The sequence below is a fragment of the Anabrus simplex genome, chromosome 2 (genome assembly GCF_040414725.1).
Source record: "Anabrus simplex isolate iqAnaSimp1 chromosome 2, ASM4041472v1, whole genome shotgun sequence".
In the NCBI taxonomy this organism is placed as follows: domain Eukaryota; kingdom Metazoa; phylum Arthropoda; class Insecta; order Orthoptera; family Tettigoniidae; genus Anabrus; species Anabrus simplex.
This window is the reverse complement of record NC_090266.1, coordinates 903,206,432-903,224,860: the sequence shown is the minus strand read 5'-3', so window position 1 is coordinate 903,224,860 and position 18,429 is coordinate 903,206,432. Positions and strand designations below refer to the sequence as shown.

The 18,429-nt window shown below is 40.1% G+C and overlaps 1 protein-coding gene across 4 annotated transcripts in view; it reads left to right on the top strand.

Annotated features, from left to right (window-relative positions):
• Nucleotides 1–14,311: 14,311 nt before the first annotated feature.
• Git (ARF GTPase-activating protein GIT1) overlaps nt 14,312–18,429 on the top strand; it is a 510,246-nt gene continuing 506,128 nt past the window's right edge. For all 4 annotated transcript variants that reach the window (XR_011017843.1, XM_067141653.2, XM_067141654.2 and 1 more), the window contains exon 1: nt 14,312–14,715. Coding sequence is in view for 3 of the 4 variants with exons in the window: in XM_067141653.2 (XP_066997754.2) it covers nt 14,646–14,715 (70 nt within the window). In the remaining variant the exon portion in view is untranslated. The remainder of the gene's footprint in view (nt 14,716–18,429) is intronic.

The following is an 18,429-nucleotide window of genomic DNA, read 5'->3' as shown; positions in this document are numbered from 1 at the left end:
TGTTTTGCCTGTAGTAAGAAGTGTGAACATGCTCTTCTAGATGGCACTACTGAAGGACTGCAATGGTGCACCCTAGTGCGAAGTGAAAGAACTGGTTTTTTTGGGAGAAATTTTGTGTTCAAAATGTTGTTCTTTGTTAAATTTCTTTCAGTCATTGTTTATGTTGGCTGTATAACCCTGCTCTTTCCCCTTGTTTTGAATTTACCAATCCCGAATTTCTCTAATTAATTTTCCACCAATAATGTGATTCTTCTTCATCTGGTGTAGGGGTTTTCGTTGTTAGCCAATAAAATGATTGTGGGCGGGTGTTATCATTCCTGAAAGGTCTCGAATGTTCCGCGAGGGTATATAAACTGCTGATTTTCGGGTCTCTGCGCCACTTCAGTAACACCTATCGTTATGTAAATTATGTAGCAGGGGGCGGGAAGCGCCTCTTTCTTCGGGCAGCAGTTCAACCACCAGGTAATGGCCGTCTTATAACTTACTTTCTTGCCAGCTCAGCAGTTTAACCCTCGGGGCGGGTTCGAAAACTTCTACCATGTAAACTTCCTCTAAAATGTAAAAGACTCTTGATTTAAATTCTGCCTCTGTAACTACAAATTGAGATAGAGTGTGCCTAACCCTCTCGAGTTCCCTTTCATATTGTTTTTGAGGTGACTACGTTTTCTCAACCATTTTTCTTCGTTTCGTAATGTAATAGTTTTCCTATCGTGTCACCTCTTTAGTATGGGATTAGCCCTTGCATAAGCGGCCTAAGGCCAAATTAGGTTCTAATAAAGTATATTCGGTGTGCCAGTTACGCCTCCACTCAAGTTTGTATTTTGGGGCCTTGTAATTTTCCTATTTATTTACTAAATCGGCCTCCGTAGGTTGGATATTTTTACCTCTGTGTTTATGTCCTTAGAGGACAGCTTGAAGGTGGAATTTCGTGTGGCCTTTGATAGGCTGGAACTTTGAGAGCGGGTTGCTCTTATAAAAAAATTGTTTCTGTGTGCCTCGAGGAGGCTTTTACTATGTAATTGGGAGCAAGTGCTCTTGAGCATGATTGGGGTCTTCTGCCCCTTGGTTGAATCTTGTATACGAGTAATGTTGGGCTAATTGCTCAAGAATTGTGTGTCTGGCTCTCGGAGCCCAAATCCTGTAACACTGTAATTGTACATTCTCGATTTGTTGCTAGGCTACTGAGTACCTGTTATATTTTTTATTTCTTGATATTGAAAAGAAGATATAACCTTGTGAAATTTTAAATTAACTTTAATTTCGTAGATTGAGACCTATTCATCCCAGCACCTTCTTTCTCCTCTAACTACCACGGATAACTCCGTAAAAATAATAATAATAATAATAATAATAATAATAATAATAATAATAATAATAATAATAATAATAATAATAATAATAATAATAATAATAATAAAAAACTGAATTTGCGAAGTATATGATGGATAGTTACGAGTTAACATTCCTCTGAATCTGGGAATTTTATCCTAAATTATAACGCCAAGAAGTGTCTTACATAATTAAATTAACAGTAAAAAAGTGTGCGACAAACGAGAAACAGATGTCGAGCTCTGACAACCCGAGCGAGCTCTAGGATTCCGATCGGCTTAGCGCCGCTCACTGGAAAATATCAGAGGACGCTTTCAAGATTGCAGAGAACACACAATGCGATTGTAATGAAAATCGATCAGTAAGAAGAGGAACATTCATGCTTTAATTTGATACCTCAATCAACGTCCAGGATCCCATATTAGCGGACCAAAGTTTGGTAACGGGGCGTGGTCTTCCCTCTCTCCCCTATTTGCCTATAAAAGAATGAGCCTTGAGGCAGATCTGGCTACTTGTTGCTTCATTATGATACAGTTGACCGTGTTGATGTATGATTGTGCACTCGACGGCATTCTTTGTCAAGTTGTGATTGAGATTGTACACAGTGTAGAATGGTGATCTAATAATTATCTGTGATTTACTGTGAGATTGATCACTTTATTCTAAAATGATTCGAATGTACGATGCACAAAAGTTTGGCACTAGGGAATTTATAAAAACGGCATGAAATTTTGAATATACACGGACTGACAGAGCAAATGCAACACCAAGAAGGAGTGGTCAGAACTTTATGCCAATTTCAGGGTAGACTGACGTCACTGAGGTATGCTCATGATGTGAAATGCGCCGCTGTGCTGCGCACGTAGCGAACGATAAATGGGACATGGCGTTGGCGAATGGCCCACTTCGTACCGTGATTTCTCAGCCGACAGTCATTGTAGAACGTGTTGTCGTGTGCCACAGGACACGTGCATAGCTAAGAATGCCAGGCCGCCGTCAACGGAGGCATTTTCAGCAGACAGACGACTTTACGAGGGGTATGGTGATCGGGCTGAGAAGGGCAGGTTGGTCGCTTCGTCAAATCGCAGCCGATACCCATAGGGATGTATCCACGGTGCAGCGCCTGTGGCGAAGATGGTTGGCGCAGGGACATGTGGCACGTGCGAGGGGTCCAGGCGCAGCCCGAGTGACGTCAGCACGCGAGGATCGGCGCATCCGCCGCCAAGCGGTGGCAGCCCCGCACGCCACGTCAACCGCCATTCTTCAGCATGTGCAAGACACCCTGGCTGTTCCAATATCGACCAGAACAATTTCCCGTCGATTGGTTGAAGGAGGCCTGCACTCCCGGCGTCCGCTCAGAAGACTACCATTGACTCCACAGCATAGACGTGCACGCCTGGCATGGTGCCGGGCTAGAGCGACTTGGATGAGGGAATGGCGGAACGTCGTGTTCTCCGATGAGTCACGCCTCTGTTCTGTCAGTGATAGTCACTGCAGAGTGTGGCGTCTGCGTGAAGAAAGGTCAAATCCGGCAGTAACTGTGGAGCGCCCTACCGCTAGACAACGCGGCATCATGGTTTGGGGCGCTATTGCGTATGATTCCACGTCACCTCTAGTGCGTATTCAAGGCACGTTAAATGCCCACCGCTACGTGCAGCATGTGCTGCGGCCGGTGGCACTCCCGTACCTTCAGGGGCTGCCCAATGCTCTGTTTCAGCAGGATAATGCCCGCCCACACACTGCTCGCATCTCCCAACAGGCTCTACGAGGTGTACAGATGCTTCCGTAGCCGGCGTACTCTCCGGATCTCTCACCAATCGAACACGTGTGGGATCTCATTGGACGCCGTTTGCAAACTCTGCCCCAGCCTCGTACGGACGACCAACTGTGGCAAATGGTTGACAGAGAATGGAGAACCATCCCTCAGGACACCATCCGCACTCTTATTGACTCTGTACCTCGACGTGTTTCTGCGTGCATCGCCGCTCGCGGTGGTCCTACATCCTACTGAGTCGATGCCGTGCGCATTGTGTAACCTGCATATTGGTTTGAAATAAACATCAATTATTCATCCGTGCCGTCTCTGTTTTTTCCCCAACTTTCATCCCTTTCGAACCACTCCTCCTTGATGTTGCATTGTCACTGTCAGTCAGTGTAGATATGTAAATATTTGTTGCTTTGGTGTTGCTTTATATTGAGGAGTTTGAGATCTGGTTATCAGTTCCATGCACTAACGTGCGTGTGTGATAAGTAGTGGAAATTTGCTGTGAGGATAACTAATTACCTGTGGTTAATCTAGGGAAAGTTGCGGAAGCACTAATGACCACTTCGGTGGATACTTGACGCGGGAGTAAAATCCTCATGAGATGAACTGTTCCCTGGATGCCCCCTGTAGACACTGTGTTATGAAAGGGACTGACGAAGTGGCCGCGCGATTTCGATCTCCTAGTTATCAGCTTGTAATTTGGAGAAAACGGGTTCGAACCCCACGGTCGGCAGCCCAAAAGATGGTTTTATGTTGTTTGCCATTTTCACACAAGGCTGTACCTTAGGCTACGGTCACTTCCTTCCCATTCCTACCTTTCTTCTATCCCATCGTCGCTATAAGACCTATCTCTATCGGTGCGACGTAAAGCAAAGTGTATTTATTTTTCAATGAACGGACTCCCTAGACATTAACTTCTGATGAGGGTGCTATGCATGGTGAATATACAAGCGGGCTATTCTAACAATTGTGGATATTCTATTCATCTTACTGAACTGTGGAATCACATAGAATAGTTCAGAAGAATCTTCTCTAAATAATAATAATAATAATAATAATAATAATAATAATAATAATAATAATAATAATAATAATAATAATATGAATAGCGTCCAGAAGTTCAAGTACCTCGGTGAGATTCTGACACCGAGCTTCAGCTAAAAAGAGTAATCGAAGAAAGGGCGTGAAAGATGGAAAAAAACATTCAGACTGTGCCGGACTCTCTCCTCAGGCCAAACTCAGATAGTACAGATCGGTAGTCAAACCAGAATGTTTATATTCATAGTCCAAAAAGGGTTTCTTGGAAATATGAACCCCCCGGCACTTAAACGCCCTTGAAAGGGCCTTGGCCTGCCCAGAGACCTCTGCTCAGCCCAAAGGCTTGCAGATTACGAGGGGTCGTGTGGTCATCACAACGCATCCTCTCGGTCGTTATTCTGGGCTTTCGAGACCGGGGCCGCCATCTCACCGTCAGATAGCCCCTCAATTCTAATCACGTAGGCTGAGTGGACCTAGAACCAGCCCTCAGGTCGAGAGAAAAATCCCTGACCTGGCCGGGAATCGAACCCGCATATCGGTTTGAAATAAACATCAATTATTCATCCGTGCCGTCTCTGTTTTTTCCCCAACTTTCATCCCTTTCGAACCACTCCTCCTTGGTGTTGCATTGTCACTGTCAGTCAGTGTATATGTAATTCGTGTATGGTCATAACAATAATGTTACAGGGACTGTGGTCCTTTGGTCATAACAATTGGCGACAAAGTTGGGATTGCAATTGATCGAGTGCTGACACCTTATAATGCAGATCTACCACTGGTTCTAGCTTGTGACGCCAATCCAACAGGTATTCCTGGAGTCCTGTCACACATTGTTAATGATGTTGAAAAGCCTATCGCATTTGCTTCAAGATTCTTGTCTTCAGCTGAACGTAACTACAGCCATCTGGATCGTGAGGCTCTAGCAATTATGTTCGCTGTCAACTATTTTGTATGTATCTATTTGGATGCAAATTTAAGTTGATAACAGGCAATAGCCCACTTACAAGAATCTTCCATCAGAATTTAAGATTACCAGCTATGACTTCTGCTAGATTGTTAGGATATGCATCATTTCTTTCGGGATTTGACTATTAAGTTGAGTATTAAAAAAGGTTCAGAACATACCAAAGTTGACTGCTTGTCAAGAGCAGCGAATATTCAATCACACATTTCAAAAGATATAGTGTTCAATGAAGAAATTCATAAACTCTGTTATTTAACTATCGCTGAAATAGCAACCACGGAATTAAATCCTGACAGTATTTGAATTTCAACAGAAAACGATGAATTGTTATCAAAAATCAAAGCAGAGCTCATGTCATCTGAATCCATAGACAATGAATTCACACTAGATGATGGAATCTTATTCAAGGGTCAAAGAGTCGTCATTCCGTCAAAGCTCCAGCCATTAGTCCTGAGGGAATTACATAGCACACACACAGGGATTACAAAAATGAAACTGTACCGGGCGGTACACCTCCACGCCGCTAATTCAAACATTGCGCCAGTTGAAACTCCTCTACTGAAGAAAGACTGAACTTTAACAACCACATTAATTCTAAGGTTTCTCAGAAGATGTCCCTACTGTAAATTTTGAAGTGTTCTGAACTATGTCGGTTTCGATTTGTATTTGTTTGCTCTGTAGTAAGAAGTGTGAACATTCTCTTCTATATGGTACTACTTAAGAACTACAATTGTGCACCCTAGTGCGAAGTGAAGGAACTTTTTTTGAAGAAATTTGGTACTCATAAGTTTGTTCTTTGTTAAATTTCTTTCAGTCATTGTTTGGGTTGGCAGTATAACCCTTCTCTTTCCGCCAGTTTTGAATTTGACCAATGAGTAATTTCTGTAATTTTCCACCAATCCTAGATATCTTCTTCTGTTTTGACTTGTAATCTTTAGCCGACCAATAAAAATTTTTGGGCGGGTTGTTATCATTCATGAAAGGTCTCGAATGTTCCACGAGGGTATATAAACTGCTGATTTTTTTGTCTCGGGGCCACTTCAGTAACATCTCTCCTTGTGTGATTATGTAGCAGGGGGCGGGAAGCGCCTCTTTCTTCGAGCAGCAGTTCATCTATAAGGTAATGGCCATTTTATAACTTCATTTCTTGCTAGCTCAGCAGTTTAACCCGCGGGGCAGGTTCGAATCCTTCCTAATGTAACCTATCGTTAATATGTAATAGACATTTGGTAAATTTTGGCTTTTTAACTATAAATTGGGATAGAGAGTGCCTAACCCTCTCGAGCTCCCACTCATATTGTTCTGAGGTGACTACGTTTTCATTTCCATTTTTCCTCCCTTCGTAATGTAAATAAGTTTTCTTATCGTGTCACCTCCGTAGTATGGGATTAGCCCTTGCATAAGCGGCCTAGTGCCAAATAGGTTTTAAAAATATATTAGGAGTGCAAGTTATGCCTCCATTCAACTCAGAATTTTGGGCCATGTAATTGACCTGTTTCTTTACTGAATAGGCCTCAGTAGGTTGGGTATTATTACCCCTGTTCTTGTGTGCCTGGAAGGCAGATTGAATAGGCTTGATCTTTGAGAGCGGGTTTGCTCTTTCTTAAAAGTGGATTTTCTGTGTGCCTCGAGGAGGCTTTACTGGGTAATTGGGAGCAAGTGCTCCTTGGCATGATTGGGGTTTTCTGCCCCTTTGTTGAACCTTGTATATAGGTAAAGTTGGGCTCTTTGCTCAAGGATTGTGAGTCTGGGGCTCGAAGCCCAAATCCTGTAACAAACTGTAATTGTACTTTCTTAATTTGTTGATATGCTACTGGGTGCCTGTTGTACTTGTTATTTCTTGATCTTGAAAAGAAAATATAACATTTGTTAAAGTTTTAAATTAATTTTAATTTCGTAAGTTGAGACCTATTCCACCCAGCACCTTCTTTCACCTCTGCTGGTCCACCAAAACTCCGTAACAGAAACAATTAGCAAGGAGTTATTCCTACTAGAAGAATATCGATAAGGATATTGAGAAAATGGTAAAATCTTGTCAGGCCTGCGCTGACATTCGATCCTCTCCAGCGAAAGCACCGATTCACAACTGGCACGTCCCTACAGACAACTAATCCACATGGATTATGCAGGTCCATTTCAAGGTTTCTACTTCCTTCTAATTGTTGACGCAAAATCCAGGTGGGCAGAAATCAAAGTAATTCGAGAAGCTTCGACATCTGCGAAGACAATTGAGCTATTAACAGAAATATTTTCATTTCATGGATTCCCAATAGCGATAGTCTCTGATAACGCTACAATATTTGCAAGTGACCTATTCAAATCCTTCTGTAGGGAACACGATATATTCCAAAAATTCACAGCTCCTTGACATCCAGCAATTAACGGAATGGCTGAAAGAAACATCCAGACGCTAAACCGTCGACTAAAAGCTATGTCGAATGAGCCCTTGTCTATATCCAGAAAGGTGCAAGAGATCCTTCTGAAATATCGTGCCACCCCTCTAGATTGTGGAAAATCACCAGCTGAATTGTACCTGAACAGACAATTACGGATCAAACTAGACGTTATGCGCCCAATCAAACAGGAAGGAAATCAAGAGAAGACTCATGGACATCGCAATCTAAGCGTGGGAGACAGAGTCTGAGTGAAATTCTATGAATGGAATAAAATGACATGGAAGTATGGAGTAGTCATTGAAAAGTTCGATAATTTGCATTACCAGATTCAGCTAGACGATGGTTATAGCCTCAAAAGACATATTGACCAAATACTTAGGACGGAGGTTCCGAAGAAGACGGGAACAATCACTGATCAGAAATTAGGCCCAAGTCAACAAGAAGAACACCCTGAATATAAACAACCTTTCATCTTCACTGACCGGATGAATGAGGCAATCCCTGGGAGTAATCAAGGACTCGAGGCAGAAGAAGACATGCAAAATCGAAGACTTGAAGCAGAAGAAAACGGACCTCCACCCCCAATCCTAACCTGCCTACCAGATAGGACACGCCGTCCTCCGCAGTACCTTAAGGACTATGTTACTTAAATGATCACCAAATTCTCTTCTTCAAAATAATCGTGGGAGACTGTTATATCCCAGTAGAATGCGCGCATGTTGACCACAGCATTTATACAGATACCTTGTTATTCTTTGTTGAGGTTGTTTTTTGTCAGAGTATCATGATACACTTTCAATACAGTATTTGTGTAAGCAAGGTGTTCGTGTTTAATTATAAATGTAATTCGTGTATGGTCATAACAATAATGTTACAGGGACTGTGGACTATTGGAATTATTATCACTTTCATGCTACAATTGCACCTCCCTTTAGCGCACCCGTATTGCTCGGTTGGCACACCCGTTCTTGTTCGTATGCACTCTTGTAACATACCCGCGTCCGTTCACTTCGCTGGTTGGTTACTGCTCGGCAACGGTTATAACGACTATACAAATATCCAGTATTGAAAACATTGCTGGGTAATAAATCTCCCTCCGATATTATGAAAATTAAATTGTACGCACGTGAAAAGCATATAATATACAATGTGCTCAGGAAATTTTAATTCATCAGTTAACTATCTGAATTAATCTTCAAATCAAATAATATCAAAATCTCTTTATTTGCAAATGAGGTGTCTACCTCGATGGCAAATGGTACACTAAAATACATTATTGTCAAGCACTAAATTTTAAATTAACAAGAGGTGAAGAAATTTTCCTAGAATACAATATTATACAATCAATCAATCAATACTGATCTGCATTTAGGGCAGTCGCCCAGGTGGCAGATTCCCCATCTGTTGCTTTCCTAGCCTTTTCCTAAATGATTTCAAAGAAATTGGAAATTTATTGAACGTCTCCCTTGGTAAGTTATTCCAATCCCTAACTCCATTTCCTATAAATGAATATTTGCCCCAGTTTGTCCTCTTGAATTCCAACTTTATCTTCATATTGTGATCTTTCCTACTTTTACAAACGCCATTCAAACTTATTCGTCTACTAATGTCATTCCACGCCATCTCTCCGCTGACAGCTCGGAACATACCACTTAGTCGAGCAGCTCTTCTTCTTTCTCTCAATTCTTCCCAACCCAAACTTTGCAACATTTTTGTAACGCTACTCTTTTGTCGGAAATCACCCAGAACAAATCGAGCTGCTTTTCTTTGGATTTTTTCCAGTTCTTGAATCAGGTAATCCTGGTGAGGGTCCCATACACTGGAACCATACTGTAGTTGGGGTCTTACCAGAGACTTATATGCCCTCTCCTTTACATCCTTACTACAACCCCTAAACACCCTCCTAACCATGTGCAGAGATCTGTACCCTTTATTTACAATCCCATTTATGTGATTACCCCAATGAAGATCTTTCCTTATATTAACACGTAGATACATTGATCCCCAAAAGGAACTTTCACCCCATCAACACAGTAATTAAAACTGAGAGGACTTTTCCTATTTGTGAAACTCACAACCTGACTTTTAACCCCGTTTATCATCATACCATTGCCTGCTGTCTATGTCACAACATTTTCGAGGTCACGCTGCAGTTGCTCACAATCTTGTAACTTATTTATCACTCTATAGAGAATAACATCATCCGCAAAAAGCCTTACCTCCGATTCCACTCCTTTACTCATATCATTTATATATATAAGAAAACAGAAAGGTCTGATAATACTGCCTTGAGGAATTCCCCTCTTAATTATTACAGGGTCAGATAAAGCTTCACCTACCCTAATTCTCTGAGATCTATTTTCTAGAAATATAGCAACCCATTCAGTCACTCTTTTGTCTAGTCCAATTGCACTCATTTCTGCCAGTAGTCTCCCATGATCCACCCTATCAAATGCTTTAGACAGGTCAATCGCGATACAGTCCATTTGACCTCCAGAATCCAAGATATCTGCTATATCTTGCTGGAATCCTACAAGTTGAGCTTCAGTGGAATAACCTTTCCTAAAACCGAATTGCCTTCTATCGAACCAGTTATTAATTTCACAGACATGCCTAATATAATCAGAAAGAATGCCTTCCCAAAGCTTACATACAATGCATGTCAAACTTACTGGCCTGTAATTTGCAGCTTTATGTCTATCACCCTTTCCTTTATACACAGGGGCTACTATAGCAACTCTCCATTCATCTGGTATAGCTCCTCCGACGAAACAATAATCAAATAAGTACTTCAGATATGGTACTATATCCCAACCCATTGTCTTTAGTATATCCCCAGAAATCTGATCAATTCCAGCTGCTTTTCTAGTTTTCAACTTTTGTATCTTATTGTAAATGTCATTGTTATCATATGTAAATGTTATTACTTCTTTGGCCTTAGTCTCCTCCTCTATCTCGACATTTTCCTTGTAACCAACAATCTTTACATACTGCTGACTGAATACTTCTGCCTTTTGAAGATCCTCACATACACACTCCCCTTGTTCATTAATTATACCTGGAATGTCCTTCTTGGAACCTGTTTCTGCCTTAAAATACCTATACATACCCTTCCATTTTTCACTAAAATTCGTATGACTGCCAATTATGCTTGCCATCATGTTATCCTTAGCTGCCTTCTTTGCTAGATTCAATTTTCTAGTAAGTTCCTTCAATTTCTCCTTACTTCCACAGCCATTTCTAACTCTATTTCTTTCCAGTCTGCACCTCCTTCTTAGTCTCTTTATTTCTCTATTATAATAAGGTGGGTCTTTACCATTCCTTACCAGCCTTTATGGTACAAACCTGTTTTCGCATTCCCCAACAATTTCTTTAAACCCATCCCAGAGTCTGTTTACATGTTTATTTTCCGTTTTCCACCGATCATAATTACTTTTTAGAAACTGCCTCATGCCTGCTTTATCAGCCATTTACGCTAATATTTTTTTCTATTAATAAATTTATATTGTTTAAAAATTTCTACTTAAAATATCTCCTGTAGTTACAAACATAATCAACTCATATACAGTATGTGAAATTAGTTCTAATAATACTATACAACTGGTATAATATTAAAATGAACATTGTATTTATTTACATATTTAGATTTTACACATTTTGGAACCTAAGTGGCATAACGACCTGCTGCGTCTAAACCAGAGCCCCTTTTGCCACCACTTTTCAGAGTTCCTGAAGGGCCTTCACAGCTACCGTAGCGGTCCCAGGGCCCTCGAAGTCTCCACTGTACTTCACCCCTACAGGCAGTCCCCTACTTGAGCTGTAAAAACTCCATAGACCAGGGGATGGAATTTATTTAATCACACACATTTTTTATTTACAATATCCTGCACTGGTCGATACCCTCTAACATTTCATTTATTTTCTCTGTTGCTGTTTATTCCCTTCTTGAATATCTGTTCAGATTTTGGAAAAGGATCAAACACTACCCCTGGTAAACTGTTCCACTCCTTCACGCCCTTCCATATGAATGAAAATTTACCCCAATCGCTTCAGCTAAAATTCCTTCTAATTTTGTACTTGTGGTCAGTTCTGCCAATATAATTATTTTCCAACCGAAGCCTCTCACGGATTTCTCTCCATGTTTCTTCTCCGGTATAGGCTCTATATAATCCTATAAGTCTAGTTTTCTCCCTTCTCTTACTTAAAGTTTCCCACCCAAGTTCCTTTAATATTTCTGATACACTACTATTTTTCTTGAAATCCCCTGTTACAAATCTTGCTGCTTCCCTCTGCACACCATGTAGTTCTTTTATTAGGCATTCTTGGTGAGGATCCCAAACACAGTTTGCATATTCCAATAATGGACGAACCATTCTTAAGTAACTTTTTCTTTTAATTCTTTGTTGCATCCTTTAAGTAGCCTCATTATGACATGTAACGATCTGTATGCTTTCCCAACAATGTCGTCAACATGACCCTTCCAGTGCAAATTACTTTCAAATCTCACACCTAATCATTTGCATTTGCCATCTTTTGGGATAACTACCTCATCCAAACTATATTCAAATTCAGTTTTAAAACTCCTGTTTGTAAATGTTGTAACAGTTGATTTGCCTCCATTAACCTTCATATTATTTTCTTCAACCCATTGTTGGATACTCTCAAGGTCCCTTTGTAATTCTGAACAATCCTCAATGTTATTTATTTTCCTATAAACAATTATGTCATCTGCATACAATCTTATTTTCGATGTTATATTGTTCCCTAAATCATTTACGGTTATTAAGAAAAGTAACGGACCGATTATACTACCCTGTGCAATTCCCTTTTTAAACTTTCTCTTCCTGTGATATATTATTTCCTACTTTGACTTTCTGAACCCTTGAATTTAGAAATGTTCTTCGTCTTTCGTCTAATCCTATTCCCTCCAATTTCTTCAATAATATTCCATGTTCCACTCTATCAAAGGCTTTGGAAAGATCTATGGCTGTGCAATCTAACTGGCCTCCTGAATCCAATTGATCTGATATGTCCTGCTGAAATCCTACCTGTTGTGCTTCACAAGAAAATTTCTTTCTAAATCCATACTGGCTCCTCATGAACCAATTTTTATCATCACATATCCCTCTGATATACTTTGCTATTAAACTCTCCAGTATTTTACAAACTATACTGGTCAGGCTGATTGGTCTGTAGTTCTCTGGTTTCCTTTTATCACCCTTTCCTTTATAAATTGGTATTATTATAGATTCCTTCCATTCCTTTGGTGTTACACTATTATTTATAACATAGTCAATGAGAAATTCTAAATAAGGCACTATGTACCACCCCATTGTCTTTAATACCTCCCAAGTAATTTGATCACTTCCTGCTGCTTTTCCTTACTGAAGCAGTTGGATTTCTCTGAAAATATCTTCATTTGTGAATGAGAAGCTTCTTGTTTCCCTATGTGTCTCTCCCTCTCTACCTTCTGTTACGATTTCCAACTCCTGACAATCTTCTACTGAATCTCTGAATTCCCTACTAAATAGATTTGCTTTATCAGTATCTGTTAAATAGTGTTAACCCCCTTCTCCCACCATTGTAGGAATTTGGATTCCTTTTCCTTTTTGATTCCTAATATATGAATACAGCTTTTTCCATTTCCATTTGTGGCCATTACCCTCTTGAAGTATGCCATTCATATAATTCTCTTTTGCTTCCTTTTTCACTCTATTTAGTTCCCTCATTTGCTGTTTTCTAGTTTCTCTATTCTCCCTACCCTCTTTGATTTTTCTGTTTACTATTCTACATTTTCTTTTTAATTTTCTTATTTCCCTTGTGTAATAAACAGGGTCTGAGGTCATTTTACCCTTCTTAACAGGTACAAATCTCTTCTCTCCTTCCCAAATGATTCCTTTAAATTTAGCCCAAAGTGTATCCACATTATTCCCTTCACTTATCGAACAACTGAATTACAGCCTTGTGGTCACCTATTCCTTCAATTACCTCAGTTTTATCAACAATTTCGCATGGTTTAACCAAGAATCCATCTAGCAAGTTATTGAGACGAGTCGGTTCTTCTACTACTTGTGTAAATCCTCGCTCCCAAATTAAATTTTTTTTCCAGTTTCTGTTCATGGGCTTCACTTGCAGCTCCATTCCATTCAACTTCAGGCAAGTTTAGATCTCTCCCAATTATTACCATGTCATTTTTGTTTTTTGAGTGTAATCTATTATTTTCTTAAATATTTCCATGTCTCTTTCCTCTCTTTCAGGCCTATATGTTCCTATAACTCCCACCTCCTTCATATTATCACAAACTAATTTTATCCCTGATATTTCATCCCTTTCATCAGTAAACCATTCATGTGAACAATAAGTTTCCTTCACCAGTATAAACTCGCCCCCCCCCCCCCCTTTTTATTTCCTCGGTCTCTACGATAGGCTGGTTATCCTTCTGGAAATACTTCTCTATTGCCCACCCCTACTCTCAACCACGATTCCACTCCTATCACCACATTAGTCTCATAAGATTCCATCAATGTACCGAATTTTAATTGTTTATTTACTATACTCTGACAGTTTAGCAAGAGCAATCTCAGACCCCCTTCCTCCCTAAAACTTGACTGTTGCAATTGGGTAACGTTTGACTCATGAGTTAAGAACTTCCCTGTGAAAACCTATCAGGCTTAAGTAATCTCTCGGATTACGGACCCCTTCGATATTCTAAGACCAACCGGATTAGCGCGACGTTTCCATATATATATATATATATATATATATATATATTTTACCTGCGTTCGAATTTCTTTGGATCGTAGAACATAGGAGGATAGAAGTCTTGGAGTTTAGAATGTCCAATGACTGTAGATAGGTGGCCCAACTCTCAGGTCTCGATAAGGATCATAAGTATATTCTGGGATGTTTAAATTTCATTTAACATTGTGATTAATGACAAAGAGTGGATTGTAGAAATCTTTCGTTGGTGTATGGTATTCGCGTTAATTGCCCCTAAAGCGTTTGTACGGAGATGTTATTAAATGTTACTCCGTGATAGAGCTCGAAACTGACATTCTGGAGTGTATAGTGCTATTTTCTGCTAGTACTGAAAATCATGGGATCCTTAAATTGAACGTGGGTTAATCCTAACCTACATTAATGGAATTGTATAATGTCACTTCAGATGTCCAGGGGAAAATTAAGGAGTGTCACTGAAGTTTGTGCCGACTGTGGAGCTTTGGGTAAGTCGTTAATATCTTCCATAATTTGTCAAATTTTTGATGGGAGCTAGTAATTATTTTTGTGACGGATGTGTAATGTAGTCGTGCGTATTTACACTCTGTGAGTTGGATTATAAGCCTGCAAATTTTTTCTTTCCTTCTGTTTTGGCACTGGTGGTGCATTGTGTGTACTGGGATGCTTGCCATCCTTGGATCATTCCTTTTATATATGGATTATGAAATATAGTGTCTGGGAACGATCTATATGTTTTGTCAGTGAACGGTGCTAAAAATTAATACAACATTCTATAAAAATAGCCATCATAAATTGATGCTCTCTCATATTTTACGCTAAATAATGTCATCTTATATGGTAGGGTGCTGGATGATAAAACTGTTTTGTTACAATGTATTTGCATTGGGTAGTTTTAGTGTGTGATGTTACTGATTAGGCTACATAGGCCTATTTAATGTTGCAAAATCATAATGCATGTCTATTTGATCGTTTCGTGTGCAGAATATTTAGATTCTTGGTTATGTGAGATACCGACTAGTTTTTGTAGGGTTAACTAGACGGCTGAGCCACATCACAAAAGTCTGCAAAAACTGAAGGTTACAAATTGGTGAACTACTTATGTAAAAGCATGAACAGACACCATAGTTTTGATAAAGATATCATAAAAACAAAGAAATGATACGTGTTCTGATATCCTTTCAACTGCTGTTATTTGGTAGGATATACTGGTGTGCTGGAATTTTTGCACAGAAAGGGCTTTCTTTAAAACATCCAATAAATTTGCGTTTGGTTTTAAACACTTCCTATGAACCAACTGCACAGGGATGTGATCTTGGAACCTTATTCATAGGAAGCGAGTACATAACCAGTTACATTATTCAGCCTAATGATTATTCAGTTTTATACATATATTAATTAGTGTACTGCTTTGTATGTGTGTACCAAAAATTTCATGTACTGTAGGGGTGCTTGGACAAATTTTGCTTGCTATGGTTACTCAAACACTGAAGTAATGTTTAGATGAAGTTGCATCATTCACTACTCTTGGGGAAAGGGACGTAGTGTGTTATTAACTTAAAGATATGAATTTTACTTGTTTGGCTGATTTTGTTACTCTGTCAGTTATTTTTGATGTGTTATTCTCTATATTTATAATTGGGCCTATAGGCCTAATATTTGATTTGTAGCAAAACATATTGTGTTCATATCTGCATTGCAACAGCTTCTGCTTTACAGAAGGTAGGCCTATTGTAAGAAAGGAAGTCCATTTGTTATTATAAAAGGACAGCATTCAGGTATTAATTTTTTTTTTTTTTTTTTTTTTTTAAGGATTGGTTCAGAGTACACTATTGAACATGTCCTTTATTGGAAATACACAGTTAAAAGAAATTAGGGGAACATGTTTTGTAAGCCTGGTATGTGAACGTTAATTTGGTAGATGGGGTTCCAATGGTCGTACAGCATACCTTGAGACCTTACCTACTCAGGGTATGTTAAATCGAAGTCATACTCCTTCTGTAGGCATAGCCATACATTAAACTATCAGGTGACCCCTCAAAACAAAGTGAATAGCGGCGCGTCTGTGTGTCGTGAGATACACAGACTACTGTGGTCATTTGGGCACGTTGTACGTCAACCAGCACATCCCGTAAGACATCTTAACGAGGATGAAGTCGCAAGGGCTGTCACTTTGATCCAGGAAGGATGGACTTTTCGTTGTGGTGCTGTGGATCTCAATGTCTCTCCGTCAGTTATTCACCACTTGTGGAATCGCTACAGTGAGACAGACCAGTTCCCGAGGAGGGTTGGACAAGGTCGTGGATGCACGACAACCCCCACAGTATGACCGTTATCTGACCATCTGTGCGTTACGGCGTCGTTCAGCAACTGCCAGAGAACTGCAACAAGACCTCCGGAGGGTCACTGAAGTCACAGTGTCTGAGCAGACAGTAAGGAACAAGTTCAGAAAACTGTACTTTCGACCCAGACGTCTTGTTCGAGTGCCCGTTTAATGCAGCAACATCGCGCAGCTCGCCTTCCGTTTGCCCTTACTTACGTCAACTGGCAACTTCGCCAATGGAGACCTGTGTTGTTCACAGACGAGTCCAGATTTCCTCTGACATAGCGTGTTGGACGTCAGTGTGTACAGTACATGCCAAATATTGTCCAGGAAGGCGACCGGTTCGAAGAAGGTTCTGTGATGGTGTGGGGGTGGCATCAGTATTGGACAGATCTTGTCATCGTCCGTGGTAATCTTAGTGCTGCAGGATACATTGAGCAGATTCTGCTACAGCATGTGTTGGTTGCTGCATACGGTGTTGGCCCTGAATTCATACTCGTGCACAACGTCAGGGCTCACATAGCGCGTATCACCAGTGCTGTCTTGCGAGAACTGGACATTCAAGAGATGGAATGGCCAGCAGTGAGTCCTGAACTTAATCCCATCGAGCATGTGTGGGATAGGCTTGACAGAAGTGTTCTTGGGCGTCCTGTTCCACCACAGACTCTCCAAGACCTCGAACAGGCTCTCATTGAAGAATGGGACCTGATACCTCAACGTGACCTCTGTTGACTTATACGGAGCATGCCATGTAGGTGCCAAGCTGTGATAAATGCTCGTAGAGGACATTCACCATACTGAAGCTCTCCAACTCTGATAAAAATCTACCCTGGAGGACTGTTATCACTTTGTTTTTGCCCGTTTTGACATTTCCGTTGGTGTTCTAAAAATGAATGCGGATCCATCAATGTTCTTTTGTATACTTCAGTGGTAAAGAATAAAGGTTTAGTTGGTAATATAACTAAGTGTGAGGTATTGTTTTGTGGAAAATGGCATACATTCAAAAACATGTTCCCCCCCCCCCCCTTTTTTTTTTTTTTTTTTTGGAACTGTGTAGTTATAGGAGTGCGGATAGATGTTCCATTGGAATTTACCCCAGCATAATTGTTTCTCAATTTTCCACTAGAGCAGCAACTTGTTTTGTTGCAGGACGTGTCATGCAGCTGTTGTTAAGGAATAATACAATAAAATTAAATATCAGTTTGTTGATCCTTGGAAGAAAAATGAACCTGTTGTCATTTGGAAGAATTAAAGCCTGTCTGTTGTCAGTGATAGCTTGTAGGCCTATTGCTCCTGCTCCAGTGTAATTTAGTTGAGGGTAGTCTCAGTTGCAAGTGAGCCAAAATAAAGGGAGTTTTCTTGGCTTCTCTTTTATCTACTGGAGGAATTGGCCATGCGGTTGGGAGCGGGCAGCTATGAGCATTCATCCGGGAGATAGTGGGTTTTGAACCCCACTGTCGGCACTCCTGAAGATGGTTTTCCGTGTTTTCCCATTTTCACAAGATGCAAATGCTGGGGCTGTACCGGTACCTTAATTAAGGCCACGGCCGCTTCCTTCCCTCTCCTAGCCCTTTCCGATCCCATCGTCACCATATGACCTATCTGTGTCGGTGCGACGTAAAACCAATTGAAAAAAATTTTTTTTTGTTCCTACCTTGTATTTATTTATTTATTTATTTATTTATTTATTTATTGATATTTAATAATTCTTTGTTTTTAAATTCATTTCTGATTTTTTTCATGTTCTTACACTCTTAAAATTAAAAATAAGATTTCTATAGATGAGGCAAGGTGTTCACGTTAAAAATAATACATATTATTGTTTAAACCATGCTTTATCTGCCTCCTTTTCTCAGAATTAAAGGGAGTATTTCTTCAC